The sequence below is a fragment of the Chlamydotis macqueenii genome, chromosome 14 (assembly GCF_036417535.1).
Source record: "Chlamydotis macqueenii isolate bChlMac1 chromosome 14, bChlMac1.mat, whole genome shotgun sequence".
NCBI classification, from domain to species: domain Eukaryota; kingdom Metazoa; phylum Chordata; class Aves; order Otidiformes; family Otididae; genus Chlamydotis; species Chlamydotis macqueenii.
Genome location: NC_141569.1, coordinates 14,698,276 through 14,720,502, shown reverse-complemented (window position 1 = coordinate 14,720,502; position 22,227 = coordinate 14,698,276). Strand labels below are relative to the sequence as shown.

General features: G+C 57.5%; 1 protein-coding gene across 1 annotated transcript in view; it reads right to left on the bottom strand.

Moving 5' to 3' along the window:
• The window catches only part of PDGFRB (platelet derived growth factor receptor beta), a 34,259-nt gene extending 13,458 nt beyond the window's left edge, over positions 1–20,801 (bottom strand). The window contains exons 1-12 of the mRNA XM_086758717.1: positions 20,282–20,801; positions 19,962–20,119; positions 6,380–6,457; positions 4,734–5,030; positions 4,029–4,298; positions 3,641–3,768; positions 3,173–3,347; positions 2,397–2,589; positions 2,069–2,184; positions 1,403–1,529; positions 1,029–1,240; positions 209–303 (exon numbers count right to left, since the gene is read on the bottom strand). Coding sequence (XP_086614843.1) covers positions 209–303; positions 1,029–1,240; positions 1,403–1,529; positions 2,069–2,184; positions 2,397–2,589; positions 3,173–3,347; positions 3,641–3,768; positions 4,029–4,298; positions 4,734–5,030; positions 6,380–6,428 — 1,662 coding nt within the window. The 5' untranslated portion in view covers positions 6,429–6,457; positions 19,962–20,119; positions 20,282–20,801. The remainder of the gene's footprint in view (positions 1–208; positions 304–1,028; positions 1,241–1,402; positions 1,530–2,068; positions 2,185–2,396; positions 2,590–3,172; positions 3,348–3,640; positions 3,769–4,028; positions 4,299–4,733; positions 5,031–6,379; positions 6,458–19,961; positions 20,120–20,281) is intronic.
• Positions 20,802–22,227: the final 1,426 nt, after the last annotated feature.

Here is a 22,227-nt window from a genome sequence, read left to right as displayed (position 1 = left end):
CTTTGTTAGGGAGTCATCCGTGCCTGCAGCCATTGCTTCATTCCCCATCTAGCCTATAGATGCCAGGGCAATGCAGAAGCTGATAGAGACCCAAGGTCCCTGGCATGGGTGGGACATCCTCCGGGCCCATGCTAGCAGGCACTCACAGCTTTGCTCTTCCCAGACACCCTGACATGCGGATACCCCTGGGAATGCTCTCCTCTTTTACCTTCTGCCACAGAACGATCAGGATGATCAGGGAGATGACGGTGAGGACCAGCAAGGCCAGGATGACAGAGATGATGACCACTTTGAATGGCAAGGCTACAATGGTAACAGGGACAGCAGTTAGACTCCTCCAACCCCGCATGGCCTGGGTACCCTGAGGAAAGGAGGGGACAGCAGCACAGGGGGATCCCTGCACCCTTCCCCTTTCCTCCTTCTGCTACACACCTCCTCCCAGACATCTACCCTGAGCTCTCCTCCGGGTGGGGGCAGTCCCTGTCCTCTCCTCCTGAGCAGACCTGCCCAGCACTTGCAGGGCCAGCACCCCAGGGGTAATGGGGTGATGGGTTGTTACAGCCTGTTGTAGGGCTTCTGCCTTGGGAGAGGTTTGACCATGGGAGGATATCAGAAGACAAGGGGGCTGGTTTGCCTGGGGGAGAGCCCAGCCTGGGCTTAGACCATCCTTCCTCATATCTGAGATGCTCAGTGCATGGATGTTTGAGTCCTTGGCACCATCTAGTGAGCCACGGGCTAATAACAAGACACTGAGGACCCGCTCAGGCACTCTCATCTTGCCTCTCTGGAGGGATGACCCTGCCAGTGATGAGCAGATTATGTCCATGGCCAGTGGACATGTGGGCTCCAGACTCCTTCTGGAGGAGCCTTTCCTGCTCAACCCAAAGGAGGCTTCATTTTGGGCAGAAATACCCAAACTTTCTGCCTCTGAGGACTGCAGTCCTGGCTTCCAGCACCTCCAGGCTGGAGACACAGAAAGAAAAGTCTAGTTCCCTGCCACTGGCTCAAACACTTCCCTCAGTGCTCACCGTGCGGGACCAGCGTGATGTCCTGGGAGTTGGTGCCCAGGAAGTTTTGCACGGTGCATCTCAGGAGCAGGGGCTCGTCCACCCTGTGCAGCTGCAGGGTGCTGTTCACACGGTACACCTGCAGCTCCGCGTGGTACGTGGCATTGGTCTGCAGACCAATCTCTGCGGACTCGTTCCCCAGCAGCCGAGTGGGCTGTCCCTTGGTGCTGCACCTGGGCCGGGGGAGGATAAAGGCACCTGAGAGGCAGTTGGGACCACACAGCACCCTGAGATACCCAGGCATGTGGGCCAGCAGAATGCAGTGAGATAATAGTCTATTGTTCTAATAAATGCAAGAGTCCAGCTGTTCCCATGGGCTCCACCGCTCCACTTACCATTTGATGTCGCTGCAAGTAGACCAGCTGATCTCCGGCTGGGGCATGCCTTCAGCAGAGCATGTTACAGTCTGCTCCCCAGTGCTGGCACTGCTGTTCTCCTTGAGATCCACCACTTTGGCTGGCACTGAAACCAAGAGACAGTGATGGGAATTAATCCTCCTTTCTGCTCACAGGATAGAAGGGGAGAGTGATGTCACTGTACCCCTAACATGGCCTGGGAGTGAGGAGACACTGAGGTAGGACTCATCACATCAATTGTGTTTTATTTTTGAAAGCTAAGAGCAAAAAGAGAAAAGTTTGGGGGGGTTAGGGAGGACACTTGCCCCCATCTAGCTTGCTTGGAGAGCATGGGTGAGCACAGGGGAAAGTCCTGGACATCAGAGCTCACAATCGTCTCTGCATCTACTACCTTGGTCCAGGGCATGAAGGCCAAACTGCTGGTGTCTGCACTGCCTCCCTGTCCCACTCGCTCTGAGACCAAATGTGAGAAATTACAAATGAACATGTTTCTTGCTTGAATGCTCTTCCTTTAACCAAAACCACTATAGAGCTCTAGTCAGAGGACTAAGGGCTTCAGCCTGAGGGTCCTGCAGCAAAGGACAGAGCCATCCCCTAAGTCTGCTCCCACACTCCTCATCCCCATGTCTACATGCCCGTCCTCACCATTTATCTGCAGATGGAAGGACAGCTCCTGCTCATCGTCCTCATTGGAAGCCCGGATGGTGTAAAATCCTCCTTCTTCCTGCTTCACCCGCACCAGCACCAGAGCCGTCTGGTACCTGGAGGAGACACAGTCCCAGAGTGATGGATTTGGGAATGTACCTGAGGACTGAAAATGTTCAGAAGCAACCAGCTCCCACCCATCTGAGGCATGGTCAAAATCCACTCATGGAAAGGCATTCAACCACCAACCATGTCCAGCCAGCAATTTGGAGGCTGCTTTGTGAATTATCCCCTCCCTGCACCCTGGTGAGGAATGATGGTCCCTCACCTGGTTTCTGACAGGTTTCTGCCAGTGATGGTGAACTCGCTGCTGCTCTCCATGGTCAACGTCCTGTTGTTCTTCAGCCACATGATGCTGGGTTGTGGGTAGGCCTCCACCTCCACCTGGATGGTGCGGCTCTTGTGGACCTCAGCGTACACTGTGCTGGGCAGGTGAGTGTGGAAGCGCACAAAGCCACGCTCTGAGAGAGAGGAGGAGGGATAGGTGGGTCAGAGGGACAAACAGCCCCCTCTCTGGCCCTTTGGATGAACATGGATCTGGAACAAGACACTCTGAACACCCAGAAGTGGTGGGGCAGTGCCAGACCCATCCCTCCAGGCTTCAGGCTTGTGTCCGAGAGGAGCGTGAGTGCAGAGCCACACTGGAGCAGAGGAGCTCATGGGGCAGGCAGCATGCAGGGAAAAGGCTGTTATCTCATAGAGATGGGGCAGGTTCCCTCAGATTACACGAAAGAAGGACAGATGCAGATAGGAGGTGACAATGTGACCTCACATGGCCTTGGCACTGCACAGTGCAGAAGAGCTCTGACCCGTACCCTCGGATGTCTTAAGGAGCCACAAAAGCCGTGGTGGGAGATTTGGGATATTTTGAAGACAAGAAGTGGGCAGGAGTGACATGGGGTGAAGGTTGACTTTTTGCCATGGTTACTGAGGGCAGAGGTGAGGAGGGGAGGAGGGGAGACAGCTGGAGACTGTGCAGAGAGAAGAAGCCACCCTGGACACCTATGCGGTTTTCTGACTGTGGGTGCATGGGCAGCAACGCACCGATCACACGGACTGTGATGTCTTTGCGGTCCGTTTTCTCATGGTAGCCCTCAGAAACATTGCAGACGTAGGTCCCGCTGTCCTCCAGCTCTGCGTTCTGGATGATGAGGATGGAGCGGATCTCATGGGTGGATCCGGGCAGGAAGTCAGTCACTGGCTCCACAGCCTTCCCTGCCTGCGCAATGAGGAGAGGAGATGCGGTTTGAGAAGTCAAGAGCATGTTCTGCCATTGGAGCTACAGAGCCAGGCTCACAGGGAGGGAGGAGGAGGGGGTAGAGGACCCCAGCCTGGCTGCCACAGCAACAGGGAACATGCACTGGTCAGAGACCACTGAGATAGACAGCCTTAATCCAAGGATCTCCCCATCAAGCCTCCATGTGTGGCAGCAGCAGCATCCCATAGCTTCTGCCACAGGGTGAAGCTTCCTATGAAGCCATGGGTCATCTGGGTGACGGCTGGAACACTCACTTGCTTGCGGGGATAATCCCAGTTGAAGTTGACCAGCTCATTGCCACTCACGGTGCACATCAGGGTAATGTTTTCTCCCTGACGCACTATGGTCTGCACTGCGCTGATGGAGACGTTCACAGATGAGACTGTGGAAAAGGTGAAAGAAAAGAAGGAATAATGAAGGAAGGGATTTATCCATTTATCCCGGCTGGACTGGTCCACTGGAAAGTCTTTTTGGACACTTTGGCAGAATCCATTCTCTAATGGAGACAGGACTAAATCCAGCCTCCAAATTGACCAGGGGCATTGCTAAGGAGACAGAGGGAGAGCTTTGCTGTCCCCTGCCATTGGGCTGAAGGAACAGCCACAGCAGATGCACAGGTTTGCTAAGACAATGGCAGCTCACCCTGGATCCTGTAGACGTAGAAAGTGTCTGAATCCACCTCCTGGTCATCCACGACTGTCCGGCAGAAATAAGTCTTGTCCTCAAAGAAGCCTTTGAATCCCTGTTGTGGGTCGTAAGCAGCTGGGATGGGGTTCTCCACTTTTTTCTCATAGAGGGTCACCTGCATCTGCGGGTTGGTCACACGGCATGGGATGACAGCCTCTGTGTAGCCCGTGATGAAGATGAAAAGCTCTTCAGAGGTGATTGTGGGGAGGAAGACTAGGGAGGGATCTGTAGGAGAGAGGGAACACTGGTTACAGAAAGCTGCTTGAAGCTTAACCAGGGCTGGTCTGTGCTCCTCCAGGACTGCTCCAACACAGGGCTCTGTCTCCAGACTTCTTCCCTTACTCCCCAAGGCAAAGTAGAGCTGCCATGTCATAGGCTTGCCAAACCTCTCCCGGGAGGGTGAGAAAGACCAGACTCTGCCACCTAGCACCATTGCCTCTCCCACCGCTTGTCCTAGCACACCACACATAGGCCTCTCTCATGACCTGGCGTACCAGAGACACGCCCCAGCCAGATGACCTGCCATGAGGGCTCTCCTGCAATGGGAGGAAGGATTTTGGGAGGCCAGGTGCTTGGAGACAGAATGATAATTCAAACCCCTCTTTCTCCTGGTTGCTAAACCCCATGTAAATGCAGAGACAAGGACGTGCTCTCCCCTACCTGGAACGTAGATGTACAGGGCTTTCCTCTCTGCTGGCTCTGCAGCCTGGTCAGGGCTGTAGGTGCAGGCATACTCCCCAGTGTGACGGCCTGTCACGTTACTGAGGGTGAGATTGCTGATGAAGACACCATCCCTGTGCTCCAGCGAGGCGGCGAGGGGCTGACCCTCCCGTTCCCAGACCAGCGCACCGTCCCCATAGCACAAGAGGGAGAAGGTGCTGTGGAGGCTGAGGACGAGCTCAGCATCTTCGGGTTCGATGTGCAGCCCGCTGCCTCCAGACGTTACATCCAGCAGACCTGGGAGAGAAGAGAGATGAGGCCAAATTGGACTCCTCTGACATCCAAGGAGAAGCATGTTGGGTCACAGCCTCATGCCAGCGTATTTGGTTTGTAGCGTCAGCCTTTACATGGAAAAATAACTTTCCTGGATTTGTCCTTGGTGTAGCCACCACTGACAAACACATGCTGTCCTCAGAAATGTCCTGTCAACTCAGACCTTGGTGGGTCACCCTTCATTCACTGTACCTCCTGAAACCCTCACTGGGTAAGAAATAAGACATCGGAGGGTTTAACAACATTCTGCATCACCCAGGCTGTCCGTGGAAATGCTGGGTGGAGAAATCCCCATTTTATGCTTTAACTGCACCCTCGGTGCCACCCAGTGCTGCCCAGTGTCATCAGGAGCTGAGTAGCACCAGGCCAGCTCAGGAGAGGTCCGGGGCAGCCTTTGAACAGTGGGTGTGACCAGAGCTGTGCTGTGCGGCAGGCGTGCGGTGATGCTGTTGGACCAGCCCAAGGGGCATCCTTGGTGAGGGTGAGGCTGGAAATGGGGGTGACCTGGGAATCCCCCACGTTTGTACTGTCAAAGGCTCGGAAAGGCCATGCACTTAGTGGGAGAGGAGGAGATGAGGCAGTTGCCTGCTCTACTGGCTGCCTCTCCACAGCGACAGCATCAGACGGGACATGGACCAGGCTGGAACAGTGTCAGTTTACAACAGAGTGAAAAAGGAATAAAAGGAAAACCTTGCAGGAAATCCTATGGAAGCAATAGAGCAGGCAAGGTCTTCCTGAATGGCTCCCCATGTCTCTCCCACCTTCCTTGCTTCCCCACTTGCCCAGATATCCCACTGGGACTGGGACATGTCCTCCCCCTGTCACAGTGTCCCCACAGGTGGGCAGGGCAGATGGAGACAGCCCCCAGGGACTGGCAGCAATGCTGTGAACAGTCCAGACGCAGGCAGGTGCCCTCTTGCCTTGCTGTGGGGTTTATTGCATATATGGAGTCTGATCAAATCCTTCCTGCTCTGGGGGTGTCCATAATGTCCAGCTAATGTGGGTTCTCAGGTGTCTGCTAAGGGCTGAGCACACCTGGCAGCGCTCCCTCTGCAAAGGTCTTCTCCTGCCACCCAGTTCTGCATCAGCATGAGGCAGGTGGGGACTTTACATCCACCCTGCCACAGGACTGGGTCAGCGTGAGCTGGACCCGCGTCGTTAGGAGGGATGGATGTGCTTGGAGCACATTGTGCGCCCCAGTGCCTCCCCATGGCATCGTCCCTTTCCTCCCCTTGCCCTGCAGTGAGCATCCCAGGGGAGCATCCCCGCGCAGGGCCCGATCCTGCGCACACCTCCCCAGCCGCAGCACTCACCGGTGAGGATGAGGAGCTGGAGAGACGCTTTCAGAGCAGAGTGCAGCATGGTGGGCTCCACAGCTTGATGCCCAGATCCTGCCAAGAGCAAAGCAGGATGAGCACAGCGCTGCCAGCAGAGAGGGCTCCCTGAGCTCTGGGCTCCCTTCCCCACCTCAGAAACCTCCCATTTCTTTCCAGTTTTCAGCCTTTCCTTCCCAGCAGGGTGGCTCGTCGTCCCTTAGGCTGGATCTGCAGAAGGAGCTGTTTCTAAAGCATCTCCCGCTGGGAAACAGGGATTTTGCTGGAGGCTCCAGGAGTTGTGTCAACTCTCGCTGCCTCTGCTCGAAATGCCACTCCCTCCGCCGCAGAGCCCTGCCTTTTTCCCTCCCTCTGCTCCACCGCTTGCCTTTTTTTCCCTTATTTTTTGCTTGCCTCAGTCTCAGTGAGATAAAACTTGCTAGAAAACAGATCCCCCGCCAACCCTGCTGCATTTTCTGCTCCTAGCAATAAAATAAAACAAGCCGAAAGAAACCCCACAAAAACCCGAGTTTCTTGCATTTAACTTTTAAATATAGATATTTTAAGGGAATATTTAAGAGGGATTTTTAGTTAAAAAATCTTATCCCTCTTATCAAAATTAATCCCTCTTATCAAAATTTCTGACTAAATCTTTGCCACAGAGCATTTTCAGCCCTCCCTGGTGCAAACCAAGAGCCCAGAAGAGTCGAGGCCAGAGCTCCCTAAGAGCAGTGGGGTCTGTCCCCTGTGTCATGGGGTGACAGGTAACCCGCCCCGTCGTGCCTGTAGGTACGGGGATGAGTATTTTGGAAAAGCAAAATGAAGATGCTAAGAAGGGGAAGAGTAAAGGGGAAAGGCTTTTTCTGTGTCTGAACAAAGCTGGGGGGACATGAGTTCAGTAGTCTTGAAGTTGGGGATGCTCCTGCATGGAGCTGAACTTCACGGCTCAGCCACGCTCCAACCCAGGGCTGAGCTCCTGCCCTGCTGCTGGGCCACCTCCCTTCTCCCAGTGCCAGAGGCGTTTTGAACCTGCTCCCAAGGCAGACCCCGAGGAGAAGCCCCCGTGACGCCGGCGCGGTGCTCTGAGGAGCCGCTCGCCAGGCACGAGGACGGCCAGTGGCCATCTGGGCTTGCTGACCTGGCCCTGGGCACCGGCTCTTACTGAGCAGCTCTGCTGCCTCTTGGCCCTGGAGTGGCCTCCTGCTCTGCTTGATGTTAAGGAGGAAATGGTTTTTAAATGACGTGCGCTTGTCAGATGTTTTTATTATTCCCTTGCTTTGGCTCAACAAAAGTCTGATCTACCAGCAAATCCTTCCATGTCTCCAGCTTATTCAGCAGCTTCCCTCTCCCCCCTCCAGAAAACCCCTCTGTGACTCCTTCTCTCTCCTGCATTTGCCAGAGGGGATGAGAGCACTTACGGGGAAGAGCTGGGGGTGGCTAGGATGAAAGGAGGGACGGAGGTGAAATTCAGGCTGTAAATGAATGTGACCTCCTGCACCCACCCTCAGAGAGCACCAACCTGCAGGAGAGAGGAGGAGGATGGACAACCTAATCTCGCTGCCCCCTGTCATGAGAACAATTAGCTTTGTTTCCCAATTCTCCTTTACACAAGTGTGTGATTCATCCATTATTCAATGTTCAAGGTTGCAAGGACAACTGGGATCCTCTCTTTTCACCCCTCTCTGCCTGCATGCACAAACCAGGCTGTAGTCCCCCCGAACTCCAAACCTCTGCCTGCCAGCAGTTAGGGTCTTCCCAAGCTCATGCCCAGCTTTTTAGCTGCCTTAGTTCCTTCCACACGGAACCCTTGCTCCATCCGTGATCTCTGCGGGATCACCGATGGGGCGAAGCGCTGCTCTGCCAGTGCTGGGGAGCGGAGACACGCACACGCTGGTGCTGGGCTGGCACGGGCGTTGCTTCAGCCAGCGGTGAGAGCCCTGCAGCCTCCGCCTGTCGCCTCTGGCCGCCTCCCCTGTGCTCAGAGCTGGTTCTAATAAATCTGCTGGTTTTGCAGAAAGGCATTTCTCTCCAAGATGCTTCCCAAGCAGAGTGGGAGGGTGGCAACCTCTCGCGAAGAGTGGTGACCTCTCCCTTGTTTGTCTGCTCTCGCTGGGACGAGAGGCACGCTCGGAGGCGCTGAGCTCTGCCCGTCCCGCAGGAAGCACGCAGAGCCTCTCCAGCAGAACAACAAACCTTTCTCTCCCTGTCACCGGGACACGTGTGCTTGCACATGTGGGTGCACACAGGCATTTCACAAGAGATGCAAATGCACCCAGCTCACTGCCAGCCTTGAGAGCACTTGTTTCCCTCCAGAATCTCAGCTTTTGTTCTCAGCAAGAGCAATAAGACGCACCCTACGAGTGCCAGACAAGGAGGAGCTGAGGTGGGTGCAGCCCCACTCAATGATCCAAAAACAGGCGCCCAGACCTTATCCCACCCAGGGACCCAAACACAGGCACCTACGTGATGCTCAGCTGCCTCAGCCTGTCTCCTCCCAGCCCTGTGGGTGAGCAGGGTGCCAGGGACCCTTCAGACTCCTACATCCTTCCCACAGGCCAGGGCCTGAGCATCTTCAGGCAATGGGACCACTTCCCTCTGCCCTTCCTGGCATATGGCTGGAGGCCAGGGAAGCCCTGCAGCAATGCCAGGTCCCACATCTTTCACTCAGCCCTGCAGCTCTGCAGCAGCCAAGCTGGTGTCCCAGATCCCCATCCCCACATTAAGCCCCTCGCCATCCTCTCCCCGCCAGCACGGGTACGGACCTTCCCTCTGCCCCTCTCCACCGCTGTGATGCGAGGGCAAGCCATCCCCGGCCCAAAAGGGCAGGGAGCTTTTCTCTTGAGCTGCACTGTTTATTATTCTAAAAGAGGAATTTGGCTGGGAGCAGAGACAGGAGGTCAGCTGGCTCACAGGGAGGCCAGGCTGGCTGGGCGATGCAGCCCCACGCCCGCACACAGCCCCACGCTCAGCCCCACATGCCTGTGGGGTGGCTGTGCTCTCTGAGGGGCTCAGGCCCCTGGAGCCACCCCCGCTGGGGCTCCATCAGCCACCGCGGAGGAGGACGGCTCCCCACCAGCTTGCATGTCACATCTCTGCTCGTCCCCATGCTGCCGCCCAGCGAGGCCGGGAGATGGGCACCGCGGGACTGTGAATGTCTGGGAGGGTTCTGAGTCCAAACGAAACACAGATACAGGCGGCTGTCCCTGCCCGGTGACACAGCCGCATTGTCTGTCCTTATCTCTCCTCTGGAATCACACCAGCCTGGCCGGCGCGCTGCACGCGTGGCCGCAGGAATGCGCCCGGCAGCCACTCCTCCTCCGGATGCCAAGAGCAGCGTGGAGCGTTTGCAAGCAAGACAAGGGAGAGCTGTCCCAGCTCTGGGGCTGTCAAGTTTCCAGCCCACTGCCGAAAGGAACGCGTCCCATAGCCAGGTACCGTGGGGGCTGGCAGGGCGTCCGCCGAAAGCCTGTTTGAGCATCTCTCGCCTTGTGCTTCTGCAGCGAGCTGGATGGGGTGATGGGATAAACGGGGGGCCTGTGGACATCCCTGAGCAGCAGCAGCACTGTGCAGAGGGCACCCTGGGCTCTGACAGCCCCCGGAGCTGGGCTCTTGCAGACAGGACGTAGGCGAGAGGGCCAGAGTAAAGAAGTCAAACACCACGGCCAAGGCAGCAGGACCATAGCTGCGCCAGGACCAGCGTTCAAGTCTCATGATTCCTCATCTCATGACTTTGCAGCTTCTCCAGAGCAGCCCTCTCCCATTTCTCCTGCATCCCAAATCCGATAACAGCTGAGCTTTCTCCTCCGCCTCCTCTCCCACTCCCCCGCTCGCTGCTGCCTCTGTGGCTGATGAACTTGGACAGGAATTTCTGCAGCGGCAGCAAGGCTATGCCCAGGGTTTTGGAGATGAGGAAGAGCTGTGTCCAGCCACTGCTGGGGACAGGCCCACCATTATTTAGGGAGGACCATTCCTTCAGCCATCTCTGCCACTCCTCCCGCCTCACTGTGCCTTGCTAAGGACCTCAAGCGTCATCAAACTTTATTGATTTATTACTGTTCACCCGCTCCAGGCCTATCTCTTTTTAAAGGATGCTAGTAAGCCAAAGATGCCCTTGCTAATTCCCAAAATATGTTGTGTGGGCTCAATCTTGACTATTCTTGAGCAACAAGCCAAGAATTTCCTTTGACTTTGCTCGGCGTGCCCTGCCACACCTCTGAGCCCCCTTCCCTCTGCGCTAGCTCCCAGCATGTGAACGATGCAAAGCTCCCGGCAGAGCATCTCAGCACGCATGGCAGCCACTGCTGGCACGAACATCGCATGGCACTGCCCGCCCCCAAGCACGGATCAGATGGGAAAGGGCCATTTCCAGCCCTGCAAATGCCTTAAACCGTGGGAGGACTACCTAGACAGGCATCTGCGCCAAGGAGACCCTCCTGATCAACTACCCTCCTCCCAGGCACTCCTAGACCACGTTTCTCGCCTCTCCTCCACAACCACTGATGCCCCGCAGAGAACCGGAATGGGGTCCAGCTCCCCCAGAGCTATGGTAGCTGGGAACCAGCCTGCAAAGCTGGTGCACGGGGAAGGGGACGGCTCGGCGTGCCGGGGAGGGGGAGAGCAGCCATGGCTGCCCTGGTAGCCACCTTGGCAGGAGCTCTCGTCCCCACAGACCATCAACCACCAGCACGGGGATGTGCTGTCTGCTGGAAATCAGGGTGCACAGCCCCCTCTCAGCAAACCCCACTTGCATTTCCAGGGGCAATTCCTGCATCCATTGCCCCACCTTGCTCTTCTCCCCCGGCCGTGCTCCCCTTGCCCGCACCTCCCTGCTCCAGCGATGCTGGGCAAGAGGTGCTGGTTGTCATCCCAGCCCGCGAGGGCATCTCGGCCGGCGGCAGCATGACCGTGGCGAAGGACGGAGTGGAGAAACGAAGCCAGACCTCTCCCACAGCTGCTGGTCCTTTCTCTTCCTCTGGCTTTCTATTTCTAGCCCCTTGCCTTGCTGGGACTGCGCTTCCAGGCGCTCCCACAATGCTGGCCGGCCCTGCCGTCCTGCCAAGCAGGCGAGGGACATCTGGTGCAAATTAGCGGGAAGTAAAATATTCTTCATTTCTTCTTTGTCTAAGTGCATCTGAGTCATTAAGTGAGATCATGGGTGCCCGTATGCAGTAAAAAAAAAAGCCCCACATGGATCCCATGATCAATGCCGCTCGCAGCCAGGGAGCGAGGGCTTCTCCTGGCCTGGGGTGGGGGGCACGCTCCCCCACTTTTGAAGGCAAAAAACTCCCTGAGCAGAGGCTGGTGACCCCTGAAACCCAAGCCTTGCTTGTCCAGCAGCGAAACTCCTTGGCTTGTCCTGTTTTCTTCTGCCACCCTCCCCCAGGCCTCTGCGACTGCTTCTTTCCCACCCTTTAATCTAAATAAAACTGAGCTTTTTTTTTTTTTTTTCCCTTGGCTGGAACCGTCCGGAGTTGCAACATCTCTCCTCTGGGGTCCCTTGGCTCCCATGACACCGCGTTTACTCACAGGCCAGATTATCATCACAGAGCCCTTTTTCTTTTTCCCAGCACATGGCTAGAATTAGGCAGGGCACACACATGGCCAGCCTGTCCAAGGCCCATAAACAGCTGCTGATAAAACGCAGAGGTAGGAAATCTGAAACCAGGCTGAGGAGCAGAGGGGCTGGGGAGTCCCCCAGGTCCCACAGCCCATCCCGACCCAGGGGATGAACCCCTCAGGGCAAAACCCTCCTCACCCAGCTGCCAGTGCCAAGGGGGTCCTGAGGCTTTACCCAGGCACTGATGAGACCAAGGGATGCTGAGAGCCCTGGGCGCCTGTTTGCAGCGTGCCTGGGTTTGGGGGTTTCTTTCAGTCACACAGCTGTGAGGTTTTGCAAGTGCTCACAGGCAAAGTCACGAATGCCTGAAGCCTCTGAGGGATTTTACCAGAGCTCCGTGGTCGGTGAATATGTGACTGAAGCCACAACTCTGGTGTGGACCAAGCTCTCTAGGAGATGGTCAAAGCAGGGGTAGATGCCACCTCTGGGGCACTACGAGCTCAGAGCCACCACACCCGCACATGAGGACAGCTCTCTGCTGCAGAGAGCAAGACTGGCGCTACCAAACCCCCTGCCCAGGACCCCAGATGCTGGTCCCCAGCTTTGGGAGCACCTGGAGAAGGTGGCCGTGTGGTCGTGGTGATGCTGGTCCCGCAGCAGATGGCAGGACACAAGCTGGCATAGCCAGCCTTCTCCAGGCCAGCCAGGGGCTACCGCAGGCTTTGACAGCATCTGTCAGAAAGCCGAAAATGAGGACCGTGACTCCAGAGCAGTGGGGGAGGCTGCCGGGGAGGATGACGAGTCCATGTTGAGCCCCAGCAGCGTGATTCAGCAGCCCTGGGGTCAGCCATCTGAGGAATGGGGTGGGGTGGCGAGCCCCACGCAGCCCCGTTTTGGCTGTGGCCATCCTCCCGCTCTGAGTGTGGGGCCACCTCGACATCCAGACACGCGACCCAGCAAACCCCCAGCCGTGGGCTCTCCACAACGCATCACCACGAAGAGCTGGCACGGGGTGGGATGTGGGACCACGGCAAGCCGTGTTCTCTCACCTCTAATCCTCCCGCTTTCCCCCTCCATTTTAAGCCCATGGGAGACGGAGGAAACGAGTGACCTACTTAGTGCAAGTTCAAAATAAAACGAAACATCTGTTTGGAGAGGCGCCAGCGTTATAAATAATCCCCCAGCCCCGAGTGTTGGTATTCGTGGCCCTTTCGGCTGCGCATGCTCCCCAACTTCCGCTTTCGGAGGAAAGGCCGGGCCCCCCGGCCGACGGGGCTTCTCCCCAGAGCCTGCGAGCTTGGCCCGGGCTGTGGGAAAACCCTGGGCGAGAACCGGGGCTCGCTTGGAGATGGAGAAGGAGGGATGGGGGTGTTGGGAAGAATGGCTGCCACGTGCCGGGTGAGGCGGATGAGGTGCCTGGCTGTCTCTTGCTGCGTAGCCTGCTTCTCACCCCCGCCAAATCCTGCCCCCCTTGGTCTCCCTGGGGCCGCCAGCGAGTGCCAGGGCCGTGGTGATGCTGGGGCTGGTCTGTGGTGGTGCCAGGGCTGGTCCATGGGGAGCAGAACCCTGAAGTCTGGCGTTGCACACAACTGGGGATGCTCGTGCCGGGCGTGGGGAGCAGGTCTCTGTCAGCTTTGGGGCTCACCCCCCACAGTGTGATGAAGCCCGAGGAGGTACAGATGTGCTCCTTGGGAGTGTTTCACCCTTTCCCAGCACCCTTCTCCAGCAGGATGCTGTAAGGAATGTGGCAGGGCAGAGCCCAGCCGGGGCCATCCATGACCGTCCTCCCATTTCTCCACCGCCCCTGATAGTAAAGACACTTTGGGGAGAACACAGCACGCTGCTTCACGAGCGCGTGAGCAGTGTGAGTTATGAACGTGGCTGCAGGGCACCAAACCACGGGCCAGGACCCACGCAGCTTCCTGCATCGCTTCACCACTGGCCCTGGGAAAAGGCAGCTCCAACTGCAAAGCCTCAGGGCTGGCCGGTAACAGCAGCTCAAACAGCTCTCCGGCCCCTCTACCTCCAAACCGGAATATTTGGGGGTCCCAGCTCACTAGCGCGTGGGGCTGGATGGGGCTGCCTCTCCAAGCAGAACCCATCTGTTCACTTAATGCTTTTCTGCACTGAGTGCAGAGGGGAGGCAGGGGATGTGGTAAACAAGGGTTGGGCACCATCCTGGCTACTCACCCCTTGCCCTGGGACCCCCAGGACTTTCCTCGCTCTCGTCCCGCAGCTGCCAGAAAGCCGTGCCTGCCTTCCTGCAGCGATTCAAGGGAAGCACTCTGCTAAGGTACACGTGAGGAAGAAAACAGTCCCTGGCCCACTGGCATTATCCATCACCTTCTCATGGTCTCTGTTCAAGGGTGGCCGCTATGGTGGGGCCAGGGCTGCTGCCAAAGGTCCCAGCTGGCTCTAATTAACCACTAATCATCAGCTGCAAGGGGAGGGTGACAGAGGCAGGAGGAGAAATAGAGCCATCTTCCTCTCCTCTTCACCCTGGCAGGATACAGGGGCTTTGTAGAGCCCTTGGAGCAGCCCACATTGTGGGGTCTCCAGCTCCATATCCCAGCTAAGGATGGGCAACTTGATCCTCTGAAAATTTCCCTGAGATGCGTATCTGCTGGGGATGAGGAGATAATCTGTGTGGATGCATTGCCTCTTCTCTTCTCGGCTGCCTGCGAGGGACCGGAGCTTAATCGCTTTGTTCTGGGGCTTTAGGCTCTCGTGGCTGGGATTAGGTGCTCAGCAGCCCTGTGGTCAGGGCACCCTTTCTCCATCTGTGGGACCTGGAGAGGAACCGGATACCTTGTCCAGAGTGGGAGAGGATGGGTCCAGGCAGTGCTGGGGTGTGAAGGGTAGGGGCTGCTCTCAGAGCGGGGGCTGTGTTTGTGTTGGCTCTGCTACTTCTGGGTTCCTGAGAGGGAGAAAAACGTCCCCTGCGGGGCGGGAACACCAGGGTGGTGGCACCCAGCATCAGGACTCCAGAGACAGATGAACCGCAGCCACCCTCACCCCATGCTTCCCCTCCCACCTGCTGGCAAGCTGGGGTCCGAACCCCAGTACGCAATGAGGGTCTGGCCCCCACCTCCTTATAGCAGCAGGACCTGGGGGCAGTGATGGAGCTTTCTGGAGTGGGGGGGTGCAGAAAGCCAACACGTTCCCTATGAATCTGCAGGTTGCACAAGCGATGCCTCACTCTTGGATAACCTCTCCCTACGTGCTCCGGCCAGGCGGCATGAGCCACAGTTGCCATCCTGCATGCAAGGTCCTTTATAACCTCCAGCAGTTCCTCTCCTCTCAGTCATAGAGCAAAAAATCAGCTCCCCTCTGCACCCATGCTCTGCAAACAGCCCCTGCCCCCCAAATCCCACAGATCCCCCAGAGGAGAAGCCGAGGCCGGACTCAGCGCCTGGGCTGGCAGCTGCCAGCATCCCCTTGCCCTCCCCTGAGTGCAGCTTTAAAATGGACACCGAGTCCTGCTCCCTGCATCAGGAATTCACCTCCTTGAGTCAGACCGTATTCTCCCCAACAGCTCCCTGTCTGGAGAGGGAAACTTGGCAGCGGGCTGAAGGGAGAGAGGAGGGGACCCCTCTCGCGATGCTGGCAGCGCTCGGCCCCGAGGAAAACGGGGTTTCTGTTCTGCAGCCATTTGCTCTGCAAAGGCTGAAACCGAGGGGACTTCCAGTTTGCGAGCGGAGAACGCGCTTGCAGAGAGCGAGGCTCGAAATGGTGCGTTTTCTGCTGGCCCTGGTTCAGACAAACCCACAAGCAAACATATTTTTTTGTATAAATAAGACAGTGTGTCTCGCCAGTTAAAGCAATTCAAACATGAATGTAGCAATTTAATTGGTGCCAATTACTGTGTCTTGGTAGCATTAAGATTTCAGTCACAGACTCTTGTGGATGGTAGACGGGCCAGGGGAAGGCAGAGGGACCGGCAGGATGGAGCCCTGCACCCAGGGCAGCCTTGCCCATCTCCTGCCCGCTCCGGGCGCCCCATTCCCCTGAGCTGCCCATGGGGACGTGCTGAGAAATCCCCTTGCATAGCGGGGAGAAGGTACCTCCTACTCCATCCGTCTCCTGGTGTGCAGCCCGGGGTTTGACAGCCAGCACTGGTGATACCCCTGCGCTCTCAACCCTTCCCTGCTCCTGCACCCCGCAGCCTCCTGCAAGCCCCATCGCACACCGGCTCTCGCTGAGCCTGGGGAAGAGCATGGGATGGGGGTTTAGTGGAAACCTAGAGAGACGAGCCCTGGAGAGCATGAGTCCATTCATGGGTGCAGGACGTACACCTCTCACGCTGCACCAACCTGGCTTTCCTGGCAGCAGCCTTTCGGCGGGAGCTGCCTGCTCACCATGGGCTCTCCGCACCGCGTTCCTCTGGCTCTGCAGGCCGATGATTTCAGGAGAAGGGTACAAACACAGAGCAGGGCATGCCACAGCCTGTGTCCCAGGCGTGCGCCCAGGGACGGTGAACAAGCAGGATGTTTCCTGCTACCAAGATGGGGGGTGATGGACCCATGGGACTCCCTTGCTCAGCACATGACCCATCCCAGCACCCCTCTGTGCATGTCCAGCACGTGTCCCTTTTCCTGGTCTGCTCCATGTTCCCTGTGGTGCAGGGAAAGCTCTGCACTTCCAGGAGGAGGCATCCCGGTGGGAGCAGAGCAGGGCAGAGGTGTGCTTGTGTGGGGGGGCCTAATTAGGCAACCAGGGGAAGGAGGAGGGGAAACAGCCACCCCTAAAACAAGCCTCGTTATGTCCAATTTGCCTGGTGGAGCGGAAGGAGCCTCCTGGAGCCACTCCAGCACCTCAGGAAACAATACCCGGTCTATACCCTCCCCTCGCAGCTCCTCTCCAGGGGATTTCTTTGCCTTGGTTAAAGTACAAACAAACAAACTCCACGAAATGTTCGACCCGCATCCTCCCTCACAGGGATAGGATGCGTCCAGCCAGCCCCGAGCCCACGCGGTCCCCAGCTCCCTCCAGCTCTGGGCCAAAGGCAGCCCTTGCTGCCAGCACCGGCGGCTGCGCTCCCACGGGATTCGGCCACCATGCTGTTTCTGCACTCCTTGCCCTTTGCTGCTGCATCCCGGGAAGACGCTTCTCCAGAGCCTGACCCTATGAACACCATCGCAATCCCACCCCATTGCAGCACGGCATCAGTCACCGGGCCCAGAGGGACCTCAGGGACTGCCTGGCCCCAGCATGGAGCCAAGCGCAGGAGACCCTGCCCGGACCCTCCAGCAGTGGCTGGTCACACCTGTGTGTCACTCGGGTGATGCCATGGCCGGCCACCATGGCCTCTTCTTGCACAACATTGCTCTAACAGCTGGAGAGCATTTCCTAACCTCAAGCTGTGGTGCTCACCAATACAATTTTGTCTTGCCCTCATCCTGGACAAGGGATCAGTGCTCTCCCCTTCCTGACAGTGTTGTTCTGAACACTTTGGAAATCGTCACAGACCCATCAAAAATGAGGCTGAAAGCGATCACGGGGCCACTGCCCTGCTGCAGTGCCCACACCTCCCCAGCCAGAGACTTTCCTGACGTGTCCTTTGAAACCTGCAGGGCTGAAGGCACCCATCCTCATGTCTTTAAACCTACAGACATTTCCCCTGAAAGCTAACTTTTTTTCTTTGCAGTGCATGAAGACTGCATGCTACCTCCCCACAGTGCCCAGTGACCAACCAGCCCGATTAACTCCTCTTCCAGTCCTCCGCAGCCTATTCTGGGCTTCTCATCACGCCCTGTGATCACCTTGAAGTGAAGCACTCGGCATTGCTCGCCGAGGAGGACCTGCTGCCTCCACCCCACGTGCTCCGTCTGCCTGCAGCACATCCCATGGGAAGAGCCGCAGGTTTCCCTGCAATCTGGTTGGTGTCCGTTATAGCCCCCAGATCCTTCCCCACCACACGAGCTGCCTGAGCTGTTAGCTCCCAAGATCATGCACAGCCATTGAATATTTCCTCCCAAATGGCAGCATACTGTCACAGCTCGCTGGTGCCTGGTTGATGCCGGACTCCTCTGAGATCCACCTGGAGTCCTCTGGGATCCTCCCACGCTCCGACCTTCCCGCACACCAGCTGCCCACCCAGCTTGGTGCCAGCCCAGATTTTAGTACGTGCCCTCACCCATCACCCAGGCCGTTAAAGGAGAGATCACAGAGGACTGAGCCCAGGCCAGAGCCCTGAAGGGACCCCGCTAGAATTGCCCAGGACTTTGAACAAGCAATGGCTGAATTCTCTCTGACCGCAGCATTACAGCCGGCGGTGCCTCCACCACACTTGCATTCAGGCCGCGCTCCCCGTACAGGCCGTGGGCACCCTGAACCCCCAGCCCTGTGTGGGGATGCGGTGGACGAGCAGGTATTTTAGTGGCTGCAATCCCTCTGCCTGCTCCTTCAGTGGGGACCCGCCATGCTGCTGAGCTGGAGGAGGGACAGCTGGCTTTAGGGAGAGAGAAAAGCCCTTTGCGTGCTGCAAATGGGTCGCTGTGTCTTGATGCTTCTCCAAAATACTGATTCCTCTTGATGGTCCAGCTGGATTTGGGGGTGTTTCCTGGACCCAGGGACACTGCTTGGGGATGGCAACTGCCACCAGGGCCACAGCACACAACAGCCTGGGTGACATCAATGTCAAGGAGTGACTTTAAGCCTCACATCAGACCATGCGAAGGGCTGGCTGCTAACCAGGATGGCTACCTGGCGGCTCCCCTACCCAGCCAGCCCAGCACGTGCCCTCCGCCAGGCACAGCTGCGTCTTTGCCACTGGCTCTGGCTGCCCGAATGAAATGTGTCCCTTTCCTGAGAGCATGGGGTGCACAGGCACCTCCTCCCTGCAGGGTGCTGAGGGGGAAACGACCCTTCAGCCAACCCCTCAATGGCCCCCAGGAGCACTGCGGCTCAGCAGGGCTGGTCCTTGTCATCCACAGGAGACTTGAAAATATTTGGGACTGCCAAGCCCCTGCGAACAGGGTTTGCACGCCAAACCGACTACTTTTAGCTATTTGCCCATTGCTTTAGCAGAAGCCCCAGGGCAGGGACAGCGCAGCACAGCATCCCATTCCACCCCAAGCCCTGCTTTGAAAGTCTCCCTGTTGGCAGGTGAGTGCAGGAGCTGGATGCTCCGAGCCCACAATGGTCCCACTGTGAACACCAAAGCCCCGCTGGCCACGCAGACCCCTGTCCCTGGGCTGTCGGAGCTGCCTGAGTCAGCACAGCTTCTCTCCAGACCAGCTCCAGCCTGTTGAAGGCCCTCAGCTCCTGAGCTCTTGGGACAGCAGAGCGGTTGCCCACATCCGTGCCCAGAAGGCTTTCACCAGGCTCTCCCCTCTCCAGCACCCGGCACGCAGGCGCTGAGCGGGGCCTGGGGACATCCCTCTCTGCCTTGGCCTGGCCCACGGGGACAGGAGTCTCGCCAAGGGCGGAGACCGACACAGTGTGGTCCTAGGAGTACCCTGCATTTCGGGATGACCATGGATGCGTTCAGGTGATCTAACGCTGCCGCGACGCTGCTTTGTTGTGGGGCACGCTCGTGCTCTGAAAGATGTCTCGCAGCGGACAGCGAGCAGCCCCTTCCCCATGCGTGCTCCAGCCCTCCCATAGCTGCCGGGCTGGAAGAGCCGGAGTAACCCCTCCATCCAGGCAGGGACCAAGAGCTCCCCAGGGAGAAGCAGCGGTCCCCTGGGTCCCACTCCCACTGCAGCGAGGTCTCCCCTCCTGCCCTACCACCGCAGCGTCCCCTTGGCTCCACGCAGCCATCCCAGCCCAGGACCAGGCGCGAGAGCTGACGGGATGGTTTTTCCTGCGGGATGCCACCCAGCTCGGCCGCTCTCCACCAAACACCAGTTCCCCAGGGCTTGGCGGGGTGTTTCGGGGTGCCAGCCCCTTGGAGGGGAGAAAAGCCACTTCCAGAGCAACAAGGCTGTCTTGGGGAGAGGGTCCTTGGAGTTCCCCACCACTTCCAGTGTGAGGTTTCCTGGCCAGAGGGCCGGCACCCGGGTGGGTGACGCGAGGTCTTACCTTGGGCAGGGGTCCCACCGGGCGAGCGCCTGTGCTGCACGTCCCACGGGTTCTGGCCACCCCGAAATTCCTTCCTGTCCTCCTCCGCGCTCTTTATCTGCTGCCTGCCGAGGCTCTCCCTGCCCTCCCAGCCTTTCCCAGCTGGCAAGGCTTTTCCACTTAAAGGAGAAAGGGAGAGAAGGGAAGAAACGGAGGGGAGGAGGGGAAAAAAAAAAAATAATCAAATCAAATCAAAAGGAGAGGCAAGGCTGTGCCAGGGCTGGGCTGCAGCCAAACTTTCGCTCTGCCTCTCTATCGCATCTCAGCAGCCCCCAGCCCACCTGGGAGGGGGTCCGGCCCCGGCGTGGAGGGGCAGAGGGATGTGCACGCGTGTGCGTGTATAAATAAAAGAGCGCTCGGGAGGAGGAGAAGGGGAGCGGCCGCCTCGCCAATGAGGAGCGGAGTCCCCCCGCCTTCCTCCCTCCGCGGGGACCCTTCGCGGAGCAAAACTTGCGCGTAAAGCCCGGCGGAGGAGTGCGATGGGGGGAGGAAAGAAAGGGTTGAGGAAAAGGAGGAGAAGCCCAAGCGGCGGCGGAGAAAGGGGAGCTTTGCTGCGGCGAGGGGAGCGGCGAGGGCCCGGCTAACGGGAAACAAAAGGAGCCCGGTCCAGCCCGGCTCTCGCCTCCTTAAACCAGAGGGAAGGAGCTGCTCTCTCCCTGTGTCTGCTTTCAATTCTGGCCTTTTTCCCTGTTTTCTTTTTCTTTTCTTTTTTTTTTTTTCCCCTCAAGCCCCCCTCTCCCGTTTTCTTTTTTTTTTTTTTTTCCCCTTTCTCAGGATATGAGGGGATGTTTAGAAAATCTGCTGCCCACGCCAGCAGCTGACTCATGTTTTTATTCAAGAAGGCCTGTACTGAGCCGGCTCCGCGTATTCCCCCCGGACGCCTTGCCGGGCCGTGCCGTGCCAGAACTCTGCCTCCCGCCCCGCTGACCCCCAGCCAGCCGCGGCCGCTCGGGGACCGCCAACGCGCCCTCCCAGCCCTTTTTCTTTCTTTTTCTTTTTTTTTTATGGAAAAGGGAATAAAAGGTCTTGTCCAACTGGGATGCTGTAGCAAAGAGTGGGTTTTGTTGGGGACTTGGGCCCGTTTGGGCTGCTGAGGGGCATGGAGCTGGGAGAGGCAGCCAGAGCTTCCATTCCCACCTCGGCCGTGCCATCATCTCAGATGTCCTGCACCCCTCCAGCCCTGGGGGGTGGAAGTCGGTTAATGAACCTGCTTTAAATCCTCCCCATACCTTGATGAGTTCAAATAAAGTTTCTGAGAATCTCTCAATAGGCAAAACATTATCATTTGTCCACAAGTGGATTTTTTTTTGCAAGTGGTTTCGGCACTGTAACGAGGTGTGGGAGCTCTTTGGATCAAAATTGTCTTTTGACCCAACAGTTCTTGCTACCCTTTCAATCTTGAGGATGTGCTTTTTTCTGATCCAAACAAGAAAAAAACTAAAAAATCCACTGGCTGTCCTGGAAAAGTAGACTCCCTTGAAAAAAGATACCTTTCTGCCTTTCTTTTTTCCTTTTCCAAGAATGAAAAAGCCCTTCCCGTAAAGACAATACTGCTGCAATCTGTGTTCCTGGCTTGTTTGCAAGGCAGACTCATCCCCTCCTGCCTCCCTAACGAACGCCTGCACAATGAGCGCGGCTAATGATTCCCTGGCTGGATGAGCCCATGAGATGGTCGCTTATCACCCGTTATCTCGGCATTCTCTTTGTGCCCATGAAAAACCAAAGGGGAAGGTGTTTATCCTGCGCAGCCGCGGAGGGTGAGGAGAGCCAGGCTCTGGCACCCTTGGTTATCCCCAGGCGATGAGCGGCGCTTTGCGTGGGGCTCGTGTGCCAGCTCCGTGCCGGGGCAGGGGAGACGCGGGCCTGGCTGAGCCCAGGCAGGAGAGGGAGGTTAGGGAAGGGAAGGGTGCTGGAGAAACAGCCCCTGAGGAGCTGGAGGAGCTGTTGGGCCGGGCTGCGTGGCTGGGTGAAGCCATGATGGCTGGGTGAGACCCCGCTGCTCTCCTGTGCCAGATTCCCCAGCTCCAGAAGTGGCGGTGGCCATGTGCTGGGGGGCCCTGGCAGCCCCCCCAGAGCTGAGACGGTCTGTCAAGCAGACAGCAAGCGTGAGAGCTTGCTCATATGGGGGGCAGGCGGCAGAGGGGACGTGCTGCGCACATGGCTCTTCCTGACGTGTTTCCCAAGGGATAAAGACGTGTCTGACGTGTCCATGCGCAGGGACATGTGG